The 13,930-nt window shown below is 51.2% G+C and overlaps 1 protein-coding gene across 3 annotated transcripts in view; it reads left to right on the plus strand.

Moving 5' to 3' along the window:
* The first annotated feature begins 242 nt into the window (after nucleotides 1-242).
* Nucleotides 243-13,930, plus strand: part of PHF2 (PHD finger protein 2) — a 71,963-nt gene continuing 58,275 nt past the window's right edge. For all 3 annotated transcript variants that reach the window (XM_027888822.1, XM_027888823.1, XM_027888824.1), the window contains exon 1: nucleotides 243-765. In XM_027888822.1, coding sequence (XP_027744623.1) covers nucleotides 668-765 — 98 coding nt within the window. In that variant the 5' untranslated portion in view covers nucleotides 243-667. The remainder of the gene's footprint in view (nucleotides 766-13,930) is intronic.

Raw genomic sequence — 13,930 nt, forward strand, 5'->3', positions numbered from 1 at the left:
CCCCGTCCCCGCACCCCCCGAGCGCCCCCGCCGCGGGTCCCCCCGCACCGCCCCGCAGGCCCCCGCGGCGGGGCGGGCGGGGGCGCTCGGGCTGGGCAGCTCCCTCCCGGCAGGCGGGGGTTAACACAAACACGCGCGTTCCGCCGAGCCCCCGCCGCGCCCCGGCCCCGACCGGGGAGCCCCCGCTCGGCTCCGCTCCGCTCCGCCCGGCCCGGCCCCGCTCGGCCCCGCTCCCTCCGGGCTGACGCAAGGCCGGGCCCGCCGGGGAGGCCGCGCCGGGCTGTCACCAGGGGGCACCGCCGCGATCGCCGAGCACCGGGAATCACCATCCTGGAGGGACAACAACAACAACAACAACAGAGAGCCCCGGCCCGCGGCGCCGGCGGGCGGCGGGACCCGGCCATGGCCCCCGGCTCCGGGCAGCGCTTCCCCGTCCTCCGGCACCGCTCGCCTGCCCCTCTGGAGCCCTAAATCCACCACCGCGGGTTTTTTTTTAGCGTTATTTTTTATATATATTTTTTATTATTATTATTTCGGTTTTCCCCTTCTCTCCCCTCTCTCCCCCCCCGCGTCCCCCCCTCTCGCCCCGGCCCCGCCGTGCCCGCACTCGCCGCGCTCCGCTCGGCCGGGCGGGCGGGCGCCGTGAGCGGAGCGGATCGGCGCGAACATGGCGACGGTGCCCGTCTATTGCATCTGCCGGCTGCCCTACGACGTGACCCGCTTCATGATCGAGTGCGACGCCTGCAAGGACTGGTTCCACGGCAGGTAACGCACCGCGCCCGCACCCCGGCCCCCCGGCCCCGCCGCCCCCGGTGCTCCAGCCGCCGCCGCCGCCGCCGCGCTCCCTCCCGCAGGCCTTCCCGGCGCGGGGGAAGGAGGAGCCGGCGCTGCCCCGGCGCCGCTCCCGCGCTGCCCGCGCGCTGGTTTTGTGTGTTTTGTGGGGTCCGGGGCCGCGTTCCCCGCACAAAGCTGCTCCCCCCGCGCTGACACCGAAGCCCCCCGGGGGTGGCGGGGGCCATTGTGCGCGCCCGGGGAGGGGGGACGGGGCCGCCCCGCGTCCCTCCCGCAGCCGGGCCCGGGGCGGGGGGACGCGGGGCTCGGCCGCGCTGTCAGCGGGCTCGGCCCCGGCCGCCTCGGCCTCCCGCCCGGGCAGGGCTCGGGCGCCCCGGCCCCCCGCGGGTGTTCCCCAGTGACAGGGCGGCCATGGCCGGGGCGGGCCGGGGGCTGCGGGAGCGCCCGCCCTGGAGCCTCTGGGCGCGGGGAGGCGGCCGGGGGAGACCCCGCTGGCTCAGCGCCCACCCCGCGCTCGGGCGGCTCCCCCGGGCAGCGCCCCCGGGGACCCCCGCACCAGCCCGGCCCGGCCCGGGGCTGGGCCTGCCCGGCGGGGCCGCGGGCAGGGGAGCGGCGGGGGGGCCCGGGCGGGGCGGGGGACTCGGCTTTTCGGCTCGTTTCTCCCAAAGCGCCTCCCGGCGCGCAGACAATGGGCGGCCGCGGCGGAGTTGGGGCGGGCGGCGGAACTTCGGCGGTGCCTGGTGCGATGGGGGTGGCGGGAGGCGGCGGCTCGGGGGGACCGAGAGAGCCGCAGCAGCCACCGGGTCGCCCGGGCGGGCAGTGCCGGGGAAGGGGGGCGGCAGGTGGAGGGGGGTGGGCGCAGGGGCAGCCCCCCGGCAGGAGCCCTCGCTCCCTCCGGGTGTGACGGAGGAGGAGGATGGAGTGTCAGCGGCTTCGCGGCGATTCCCCGGGAGCGATAAAAGTGTAAAAAGTGCAATTAAAAATCGGGGAGATCACCTGGACGAGCGCTTTGTACGCCAGGGGTTCAGTCGGGTTAGGCTGCCTGTCTTCGGTCGGAACCAGCGCCCAGCGTCTCCTCCGAACAGCTGGCCGGGGAGGAGAGAGGCGCTGCCCGTGCAGCTCTGGGATGCTCTAGCCGGGCCCTGGGGCACCCGCGCATCTTCCACGCGCGGAAAAAAAAAACTGTTCGGAGAAACTTTGCCGTGGCATTAGGAATGATGTTCTGCCATCTATTCAAAAGGCTGCTTAGAGACAGGAAGGAAAACACAGAAATAGCCAGTCCTAGTGCCGGTGCTGGCAGAAGGGTGCTCTGCACGTGTGGTGCGGGACAGGAGGCTTTGAAGGGCGTGCGCTGGCCCGTGTCAGTGAGGACTCGGGCACAGATGACGAGGTGAGGCTGGAGAGAAGCCTCAAGCATGTGTAATTGAAACTTAGAAAGTTTAAGAACGTGGAAAAAAAAAATCGAGATTTTCGAGCGCAGGGATGACAGGGTGGATTCCTGAAGAGGTAAACGGTAAAAGGAGTTGAGCTGCCTGCACACGGTGGTGAATTTTGATTGAAACGGATGGAAAGAGATTAGTTGTAACTGATCAAGCAAGTGATCTTTTTGTGGGCAGCTCAGGGTCAATGGTACAAGGAAAGGTGTTTCATTCTGTGGCATAAAGAGGCAGGATTGATTTGTAGAACTGTGGGGGGGGCACAGAGGTTGCACCCCTTTTCCTTAGCTCACGGTAGTGTCCAGAGATTGATTTTAAAGAAAGGAAACTGAAGAGGAGTTCACTCCTCACCGTGTCAAAACCTGAGATAATTTTATTGAGAAGTTCATGGAATATGTAGTAGCAAACAGTTCATCTGTGGCCCTGTTTGTTTTTCTTGGTATTATGCAAACAAATAAATAGTCAACAAAGGAAATAAAAATCAGGGTTTAGTTGTATAAAATTGCCTCTCTCCTGGACATTTGAAACACTCTTGGTGTTAATGTTTATATGGAAATGCAACAAAAAAACCATACAATGTTATATAGCACTGCAACCAAAAATACAGTGTTATATAGGTGCTGCCACCAGAAATGAGTGAGTGTGCCAAGCTGCGCAGTGTTCAGGAGGTTTGCCCAGTGTTTTAATCGTTTAATCATAGTTATGTCTCATGTTAACATGATGTACAGTGTGCATTTCAGAAAAAAAGGGTGACAGTTCTGGTTTGGTTTTATAGAAGTGGGTCAGGTGTTTTCATGTCTCCCTTCTGATGGGAGTTCCCAAATATTTAAAGAAATGTTTTTCGTGGGTTTAGCCCCACAGCAGTCACAGTCCCCCTCGCATCTGAGGCTGGGTAACCTCTCTGTGATCACTTTGGCGATTCTGATGGCTGATTGATATTTTCAGATTATCAGAAGTGTGTTAAGTTTATGTACTGCAGTTTAGAAGTTGGAGGCAGGGCAGTGTGGGACAAGTGTTCTCCAGACCACCACTGGATCCTTGGCAGTTTGCTGACAGGACACTGGCTAAAGTTTGGGAATCGCTGTTCCATGTTGTTTCCCAAAATCTGTGCCAGAGGGATGGATTCGGGCTTCTCTGGGGGTTTTAGGTATCATCAATGGTCTTTATTGTCTTTTCCAGGAGTTTTTCTCTTGCTGTTAGATCTTTCTGCAGAAATCGCTGCTCAATCCTGAGGAATGTCAGGGTGGCCCCTCACCGCTGGCTCCAGCCTCCTGTGTGACAGGGAGGGTGGCACCTTGGCGTGGTCACTATGCTGGCCTGGGCACTGCCATCATTGAGGTGTTAGGCCTGCATGTGGTGACTGAATTGATACAGACGCCTGACAGGTTTCTTGTGATGGAAATTAGGTGTCTGTGTTGTTTTGTGTGTCAGCAGGTGTTGCTGATGTTTCGGTGAGTGCCGCGCCTTCCTCTGAAAGGTTTTGAGCCCCTCTGTTGTGAGTCTGACATCAGAGACCCGGGGACACTGTTGTGTGCTGAGCCTCGAGCTGCTGGTGTGTTCACAGGACACTGGTTGTGACTCCTCACGAGACTGAGGTCCGATCATTCCTGTGCGCTCTGTTAGCCTGAGCTGCTCCAGACAAGTAGCTTCCAGCTGTCAGGAAAGGATGAAGGTGATCTTAGAGTCAAGTGACAATAACACTCAAGTGGGCACGGGGCTGTTTGACTTCTCTTTTTGTGCAGATCATGTGTTGTTTTATGTGGCTGTTTGGGCTCAGCTGCCTCAGCGCTCTGCCCTGAACAGCCCATCCTTGGTGCTCCTGGTTTCCTGGCCACTCCAGCACCTGTGCAGGGTCCTCACCCTCCAGGATCCCATCCCAGGGAGGAGCCCTGATGTGTTCCACCTGTTACCCAGCACCAGGGAGCAGTGACACCAGGGTGTGGGGAGTGCTTGGGGTGGGGCTCTTTGGACTTTGGAGAAGGCCAGGAAAGGAGGAGGAGGAGGAGGAGGGAGTGGCCTTGATTTATGAAGAAGCTGAGACTCAGCAGGTGCCCAGGGACACTCTGCCATCTCCAGGGTAGGCCTGGCTGGACAAAGGGCTTGGTGCTGGCCGTGCCACGGGAGAGCTCCTGTGGGCACAGGTGATGTGGGACAAGGTGGTTCATCCCCTTGGTGGAACAGCCTGTACAGCTGTGTGAGGTGGGGAGCTCTGCCTTCTCCTCAGCTTCCAGGTGGCACTGCTGGCTGGCTGTGACCAGTGGCACTGTGTGTGTGTGGGGTGGGAGCCCCCTCAGGGACATCCTCCGTTCCCCCACACCTTCCCAGCAGCTGGGAGTGGCAGGGGTGGGGCTGCTGACAAGTTGCCGAGTGCTGGAAGAAGTTGTGCGTGAAGACAGGTCTCTTCTCACCTACGGTGGAACATTACAGAACCTCACATCCAAGGAGATGCGAGTCCTTTTGTAGGAGTTTGTTCCGCTAGAAATCTGTACGGGGTTACTCGTTACAGCTGTAGGTGAGGGGAGGTAAATTATTCATTTTCTTGGCGGTGTTTTGTTACCCGCTCTTATAACACACACACCTGGTGCTGTAGGCGGGGGTCGTGCTTGCTAAATGAAATAACAAGTATTTTTGTATTTTTTTTATGTTATCCCATGTGTATGTAAACTTTGAACCTTCTTGCCCCAGGCCTAGCAGAGGTCAATAACTTAGGAAAAGGTTTACTTACCTGAAAGCAGCTCATGCAGTTGCCAGAGTAGCCTAAAATGATGATTTGGGTTACTCAGGATGCCCCAGTGCACAGAGTTAAGGAAAGCACAGTGTGCTACTCTGCAAAGTTAACCCTGTGGGGGGAGATTTTGTGTTCTTAGTGGAATGTTCAATGTTGTTCCTTTCAAAACCAGGTCTGGTTTTGCATGGCACCATCTAGTTCCTCTTTTTTACCCAATTTTACGGTTATCACTAGTGGGCAAATTTGGAAACTTGGGTAAAAACTAAAGATGAAGATAATCCTAAAACTACAGCGTTGTTTGCCTTGGTATTATCACAGCAGAGGGAGTCCCTGAGGTTAATTGTGCTGTGCACAGAATGATTTCCTTTTGTGTGCCGAGTTCAGACGGGACCAAGGTGTGTAGGTTTTTCAAATAACTAAAAATTTCAGATTATTTCAAGTTTTCCCGAAGAGTTAGTCAGCATGACAGCCTCAGTCACCCTGGGAACCTGACCACAGCAGCTGTCATGAATAAGCTGTCATGAATAAGCCGTGCTAATGCCTATAGCAGAATGATTTCTCTCGTCCTCTGTTTCAGAAAAAAAAAAAAAAATATCAAGCCAGGTTGTTTAGAAATTACTTTGCAGCATGGTAATTATTATGGATAAAGTATCTGCATGGACACTTCTGTGGGCATTGGTTGCCTTAGAAAGAAAACAACCCAAACAAAGAAAAACACCTACTTTTGTGTTAAAAATCTGATATGTCGGTATGGAATGTGAAGATGATTGGACCTTAAAACTGCTTAAACCCTTCTTGTTTTCAGGTTGAAATTGCTGTCACTTTGACTTTCCTTTCAGTACCACAGTGTTATTTATTCTGTTGGAAGCTGACCAGAGAACTTGAGAAGCTTTTTTTCTTTTCAAATTCATTTCATGTCTTTAGTTAAATTCTTTTTAAATGTCCAGGGCTGCATAGAGGTAGGAACGTGTGGCACAGTCGTCCCAGTACTGATGGTGGGTTTGTTGATTTGTAACTGTTGCCCCACCCCTGGAAGTGTTCAAGGACGGGGCTTGGAGCAACCTGGTCTGGTGGGAAGTGTCCCTGCCTATGGCCCGTGGGGTTGGAAATAGATGGTCTTTGAGGTCCCTTCCAACCCAAACCATGCTGGGATTCTGTAATCACACAGGGATGACTGACACCACCTTCCAGGGCACCACAAGTCTGGCTGGACGGTGCAGCGAGTCGGTTTTGTGTGTTGCCGTGTTGTCAGTGCTGTGTTCTTGGCCCTTTGGCATGGCTGAATAAACTTCTTGTCTTACCATTTCCCCTCCATTTGTGCTCTGAGGAAGAGCCTGGGGTTCAGGGTGGAAAATAATTCAGAGTTTTTAACGTGCCACTGAAGCTTTCAGCTGACCTCAGAGAACCTCTCGGGTTGTTGCCGGATCAATCACAGCTGCAGAAATAATTTGAAAGTATTTGTTAAAAGTAGAGCCTCCTCAATTTGTGTATCAGGTTTCCAAAGACAAAGTTTTAACATAGAATCATGGAATCACAGGGTGGTTTGGTTTTGGAAGGACCTTAAAACTCACCTTGTTCCATTCCCAGCCGTGGGCAGGGGCACCTTCCACTAGCCCAGGTTGCTCCAAGCCTGGTCCAACCTAGCCTTGAGTTTATTTGTGGTTTTATCTTGCAGAGAAAATACACTGGGAGGTTGAAAACTTGCTTTTGGTGTAAATTAAAAGGGTTGAGTTCTTACTGAGAAAACTAAATTTGCACGGAAACTGGTGTTCACCCTTAACATTCCCGTGGTATTGTAATGCTGAACAATAGGAAAGGCTCCCCGTTTAACCTCTCATGCAAGAAGTGCATCAGCTTCCCATTTCTGAGCCTTCTGCACCACTGCCTGGGTAGTGGGTGGGTTTCAGTGGGTGCCTGGGCAACATCTTGACCTACAAAGCTGGCTCTGAAGGAGAGCAGGTGCCTCTCCTTCGATCTGTCCATTGCCATGGAACTGAGCGTCACCATTAGACACCTCCAGGCTCACAGTGCCCGAGTTTCTTGGGTTTAATCCTGATTGTTAGAAGGGCCTGAGGTTTCAGTTTGAAAAAGCAGTCAACTGCCATGGAGTCTAGTTGTGAGAAGAAATGATGAGTGCAGTTTATGCAAAGAGGAATTTAGGTACCATGAGTGCTTAGCTGGCCTGGCCATTGAGGTTTTGGTGTGTCAGCTCAGAAATCATGGCATTATTCTGCTAATTAAAGGATGCTTTAGAAAGTCTAAGTAGATCCAAGAGTGGACAGTAATGTGGGAAACTGTGGCCTACATGACCATTGTCTGGTCCTCTGGTACCTGAGAGCAAGTAGAGGTCACAGAAAGTTCTTGTATATAGCAATTCTTTTAATTTCAGAGGGTTTTACCCAGATTTCACCTCTGAAAACATTATGAATGTTAAGCACAATTCATATTTCATTTAAAAAAAAAAAAGGGTGTGGATTAATGAGTGCTCTGAGCCTTTGCCTTCACTGTGTTGAGTCCTGTGGGCACCTGGGTCCCTGCTGAGTTGAGCAGTAGCAGGATGGCAGCAGCCTGACCAGGTGCTGCCTCTTAATCAGAAAAGTTAAAGCCGTGTCACAACAAAGAAATGAGTTCTGCAAGCAGAGGGGGGCTTTTTCCTTAGTGCTGAATAGCTCCATTGTCAAGGAGATGGGTTAAGATGTCTTGAAAAACAGTTATCAAAGCAGTGTAATTATATATGGGGAGAAACTGTGGGAGAGAAGAAGTGTTATAGAATCACTATAAGGCTTTCTAAAACTCTACCCCCACCATCTTTAATATTATCTCAATATATTTTCTTCTTTCTGACCAATATACATTTTGTAGTAGCAGTAAAATGTACCTACACCAAAAACGGAGTGTGTTTTCCTAGCCCAGACAGCTCTCTCCTGTATGGCAGCCTGTAGGTTTACAGTTCTCCAAGCACTTCATTAAAACATGGTTTGTGACATGAAAAATATCTAATAAAGGTGCTCTGTGGCAGTGCTAGAGGCTTTTTTGGTGGTGCAGGTGAGCTAATGCTGGGAGATCACCTGGGTTTTTCAGTGGCCATGTTGTGTATCTTATCAGTGGCTGATAGCACTGTAACGTGGGTGTACATTAGCAAATCTTACACTGGCTGACTGATATGAATAGTAATTTCTTTTTGGAGTTTTATCTGAAAACAATGAGCCTGTGCACAGTCTATTTTAGGGCTCTGTGCACATCTATTTTTGGACGTTACCTGGCTGTTTGTTGCATCCAAATGCCTCCTGTGCACAATATATTGGCAATAACAAGGTGTTTAGCAATTCTCAGCAGGTCTCTCATGTGCATGTTTTCCTGGGGGGGGTTGTCCCCCACTCCACGTGATGACTGAGTAGCTCAAACCCCTCAGAAGAGCATTGGTGTCCCAGGGGCCGTGGTCTCTGGTAGTGTGATGTGATCAGGCTGCAACATCTTAAGGCAAATGGCCTCAAGTTGTGCCGGGGAGGTTTAGCTTGGATATTAAGGAAAACATCTTCACCAAAAGGCCTGTCCAGCACTGGCCCAGGCTGCCCAGGGCAGAGGTGGAGTCCACATCCCTGGTGGGGTTTAAAAGACGCGTAGATGTGGCACGTGGGGACACGGGTCAGTGGGGGGCTTGGCAGGGATGGGGAATGGTTGGACTTGATGCTTTTAAGAGTCTTTTCCAACCTGAAGGATTCCATGATTCTGTGATCTCCTGCTTTGCTCCGGTGCTTGGTGTTCTCCAGCGCTGGGATCCCAGCCTGGGCTGCGTCCAGGGTGCCGGGGGATGATTTTCTTCTGGTCTTGGAGAGTGCAAACCCCTCCTTGTTGCAGAGAGCTGTCAGAAGAGTGCAGGGTCCCCAGCCAGCAGCCCATGGATGAGTTCCCCTCTTCTCCTCCTCCTAGAACAACCCCCAAAAGTGGCAGGTGCTGCTTCTCCAAGTGAGGGCAGGGCTGAGTCCTGAACTTCCAGGCAGGGCAGGTGTGAGGACAATGAGCTTCACTGCATGTGCTTACAGATTCCCAGCTAACCAGCTATCCCTCTAACGGGATATTCGGCAATTTTTAGTGTTTCATCCATTAGTTTTAGCAAGCGGTGGAGACAAGCAGAGAGTTGAGCAATAGTATATTTTGACAGGAAAAAATAAACCAGAATTGCAGAAACAAAGATATTTTTACATTTCCTGTTTGCAGTTGTTAACCTGGTGATCTGGAACTACGTGAGAGCTGCTGGAGTTACGGTGCCTTGTTGTTTTCATGGAATTGCTCGTGGATTTCGTTGAATTTTCCTCTTTTAGCAAAATATATGGTACATTTACTCTCAGAAACACCATTTCTCCTGGAAGTTTTCATCTGGCAGACTGGAAGGATGTCACAAGTGAAAAGAAGACGTGAGATATTTCTGCTGGGAGTCAGTAGTTGTGATTTTTTTTGTTAAACCTCCATTTTTGCTGTTGACGTCTCAGTGGAAGGGGATGGAAATGTGAAAATTGGCTGGAACGCTGTTCCTGTGCCAAATGTGCCGTGTCCCACGTGTCAGGAGCACGTGGAACAGCCAGGGATCATTGTTCAGGAGCACAGTCCCCATAGCCAGGTGCTAAGTGATATTTAGTCCCCTTATTGAGCATCTCAGCAAAGGCTCTGGGTCGGGGCAGGAGGGGAGGGGAAAGGGCTCAGAGTGCTGTTGCTGCTTTGTCTGTGTGTTTGAACAGGGAAAGCATCTCCTGGGTCACTGTGCTCTCCATTTGGGATTTCCCCTCTATTCCTGATCCTGAATCTCTTTAAACACAATTGCAGCAGTTGCTAAGGAATGTAAAACTCGAGCGTATCTAGCGTGCTGTTAATTTATTTAGCTGAACTAGGCAGTTTATTGGCTGGAATTAGCTGAGAGCAGGAGCACTGGAACCCCTGGCTCCTTGCAGGCTGCCCTGAGTGCAGCAGATGAACTCCTTCCTCTCCCAGAGATATTTCTTGGGGAATTACAGAACGCTATTGTGGTGAGGAGTCCTGCTGGACACCTGGATGAAGGGTCATTGAGCAAAGAACGGCAAACTTGTAGTGCTGCTAAGTCTTTTTTTTCCATGGTCACTTCAGAAATCGAAGTCCCAGAAGTGTCATCAGAAGGCACGAGACCTCCAGGGTTCCCAAAGTGGGAAACAATCATGTTTCCAATCCAAGGTGTGTTTGTTTTTTTTTTTTATTTTCAGTTTCCAGATGCTGTATTATTGCATTAGTGAAGAGCCTCTTTCTCAGTCAGGTGTTGTCATCAGTGCTTTGATGTGCTTTTGCTCATCAAGTCATCTTCTTTAGTCATGTGATGATAAAATTCTTCATCTGAGTTAGGCTGAGAAAATAGCTGAACATTTCTTCTACAGCCCAAGAAATATTCTTCATTTTCTCGTTCCATACAGAGACCTTTTAATTTTTGACCACGTTTCAGTGAATGTCTTTCACATCTCTTCCACTCCACATTCATGTTTCCCTTTTGCTCTGTCTATATTTGCAGTAACTTATCAGGCAAATGTTGGTTATCTGCGTTAAACTTGTAAAGGAGCCAGTTTAAAATAACTTTACTAGTCCTTTTTTAAGCAGTTTGGTTCTAAAATTGGGTTTCTACCTTTTGAATTGGCCCGTGAATAAGAGCAGAAGTCCTCAGCCTTGCTTGGAGCTTCAGCAAGGAGAAAAATCTCAGCAGTACGATGAACTGGCACTGATAAGTCAAAGTGTGAGTATTTAGGAGAAGTGAAATCACTTGATGGGGTGGGCATGTGTTGGATTTAGTCACAACTAGCAGAGCCACAACACTGTTGGCTGTGGGAATAATCCATCCTCAGTCCTGCAGGAGAGCAGGAGAATGAAGGGAAATAATGTATCCAACTCCCTGAGAGCCCTTTCCATCCGTTCAGGGCAGAGTGTCCTGGCATGCAGAGCACTTTCTGCTGAAGCTTTAAAAGCAGTATCAGAAATAGTAACAGTTTTTCACCCACAGCTGCCTTTCACCCTGTCATACAGCTCACAGTCCCCTGCAGTTTTAACTCCCACATCTTCCAGCAACCTTTGATCCCTGAGGACATTGCTGCATCCATTGAAACACACCCATTCCTTCCACAGCACCTGGTTGGTGGAACTCTGGAGAGTGAAGACCCTCTGGATTTAAAGTTCCTGTGTAAATTGTTCAAGTCACAGTTCTGTGTTAAATACTCAATATATATATAATTATATTGAAGGGACCCCAAGAGAACTGGAGAGGGATTTTGACAAGGGCATGGAGTGACAGGGGAAGGGGCAGTGGTTTTAAACTGCCACAGGGCAGGGTTAGATGGGATATTAGGAAGGAATTCTTCCCTGTGAGGGTGGGCAGGCCCTGGCACAGGTTGCCCAGAGAAGCTGTGGCTGCCCCTGGATCCCTGGAAGTGTCCAAGACCAGGCTGGATGGGGCTTGGAGCAACCTGGGCTAGTGGAAGGTGTCCCTTCCCATGGCAGGGGGTGGAAATTAGATGAGCTTTAAGGTCCCTTCCAAGCCAAACCATTTCCTGATTCTACATTTTCAGACGTACCAGTTAAACACAGAGGTTCAGGCAGAGGACAGGGTGATGGGATGACAAGGTTCCATTACTGGCTTTGCCCCTCGTCTCCTTTGAAGCTTTTGTCAAATTAGTTGAATATGTTAATATTGTAGATGTAATAACCAGATGAAGAAAATTAATAGTTTATCTCTGGAAAAGAAAGAGGAATGAAAGCTGTTCTGGAAGGCCGAGTCAGAAGAAGACTGGAAGGGCTGGCAGCAGTGTCATGGTCTGAGCTTGCTGGGTTTCCCCAGCTGGCCACTGATAGCTGGCTGTCCACTGGAGCTGTCAGTAGAATCCCAGAATTCCAGCCTCCAAAGGGGCATTTGCTCTCACAGGTATCCTCTTGGCTCCCCTTGTGCCAGGCGTTGTGTGCCATGTGTGAAGCAGCAGCCTGGGCAGTGTCTGTTCCAGAGAAGCCCAGCGAACCTGTCAGGGTGTGGAGTCAGCCTCAGCTGCTTGAAATCTCCAAAAATTATTTCTTTAAGGCAGAATGTGTGTCCCTCCTCGAGAGCCTGCCAGATGTCTGGCAGGGCAGAGGGGTGACAATCCACAGTGGATTTTGTAAGTGTGTGTCACCACATGCAGCTCTCATTACATCTGCTGTTGGAATCGTATATCTGTGTACATACTGTGGTTTCTGGAAATCCAGGAAATGCCACGTGCTTGCTCTTCTGGAGGTTTGTTGGATTCCCTTCCAGGTTTCATTTTTTCTCAGCAAAATTCACCTGATTTTACATCCTGGGCAACTCAGCTGTGTGTTCCTCCTGCACATTCACTGCTTGCTGTGACTGCTTCACAGGGAGTGTGGTGATATCCCTTTGGTTTGCAGGCTGGACACAGCCCACTGCCCCTGTTGGGTGCTGGGGGTGTTGCTGAAAGGGGGTGTTCGTGTTTCAGGTGAATTCCTGATGTTTGCAAGCTGTGTCGAGGGGGAGCAGGTGAGGAAAGGGGTGTCCGTGGAGTGACTGTGGTCGAGATCCAGAGATGCCATGAGTTAAAATACCAGTGAGGAGATGGTGAGAAGTGCAGTCCTGCACCGAGTGTGTCACTGGGCAGAGTGTTCTGCTCCCAGTTACAGACTGGGGCTGCCCTTAACTTTACACCAGTAAAGGGTTGGGCTTCACTGGAGGTGCCCTGGAGTGGTCCAGGGAGGGGATGCTCCAGCCAGAGCCCACCACGGGCACTGCCCCTGCCCACTAGCTGTTGGAGAGGGCAGGAGGGGAGTGTGACAGAGCACATAGGCCAGAGAGAGGAGTAAAGCTGCTGCACTCCATGTGTAACTCAGCTGTGAGGTACCCACCAGGCTGCTCACCAGCTACTCAAGTCACAGACACCCTCGATGTCCCTTTTTACAATTCTGCTGGATTTTTCCATTTTAAAATTGCTGAACTGAAGTCATGGCTGAAATTCAATTACAATCCCATTTGAAAAATACCCAAAGGGCTGGAACAAGCAGGAGCTGGGGTTGTTCCCTGATGCTTCCAAAGCAGAGGGCAGTAGGAAATGATCAATTCAACGTGTCGGTTGCAATCAGAATTGCTGTTGCCCGTTGTGTTCAATGACAAGCCAGGCCTTGATGTTTTGAAGTCCTTAAGCCTAAGCTTTTTTCCCTGGAGGCTTTCTGCTGGGAGGGGGGGCAGGTCTTTTTGGTTAGTTGGGGATTATTGTTTGCTTGGGGCTTTTTTTTTTTTTTTTTATAACAAGCAGAGCTGTTGTTTTGTGCTTTGGTACAAGGGAGTTTTTCAGATCCCAAGCACTTGCCACAAATGCTCTTCAGGATCGTTTTTCCTGCTTTTTCATGGTGTGAGAATGGTTTGAGGAAGGAAAGTGTGTGTCGAGGGGGTGTTTCTGAAGAGCACTTACCTGGAATCTCGCCGTGAGTGGGAGCACAGAGCCTGCCTGGCTGCTGGTGGTCACAGCCTGAACCTGCTGGCCACTGTCGCCTTTTCATTGTTCATTCTGAATTTTGTGTTTCTTTGTGTTCTTGGGGCTCCAAAATCATCTCCCCCACCATCCTGAGCAGAATTGATTGTTTAGCTGCAAACCATGCTGATGGGGAGGCTCAGCAGCATCAGGCATCCCAGGTCCTGCTCGTGCCCCAGGGCCTCGAGGGGACAGAAATGTCACAGAAAATGTCACAATCATTTTTTGAGGAAGGATGGAGTGTCTTGGGGAGCACAGCCTGCGTGTGCTGGAAGGGTTGACTCCCCAGGTGAGGCTTTTCCCTTTGAGGAGAGCAAGTATGAGCTCTGATTTGGAAAACAATAGTGATACTTTATGCCGTGTTTGTAAAAAGGCATGAAGAGTGTCTGGAGAAAAAGAGGAAGTTTATGATTTGCCTGTAGAATCCCAGAATTGTTTGAGTTGGAAGCTCATTTTGT

This window comes from Empidonax traillii, unplaced genomic scaffold (genome assembly GCF_003031625.1).
Source record: "Empidonax traillii isolate 1590-97213 ecotype Southwest subspecies unplaced genomic scaffold, ASM303162v1 scaffold246:size859669, whole genome shotgun sequence".
In the NCBI taxonomy this organism is placed as follows: domain Eukaryota; kingdom Metazoa; phylum Chordata; class Aves; order Passeriformes; family Tyrannidae; genus Empidonax; species Empidonax traillii.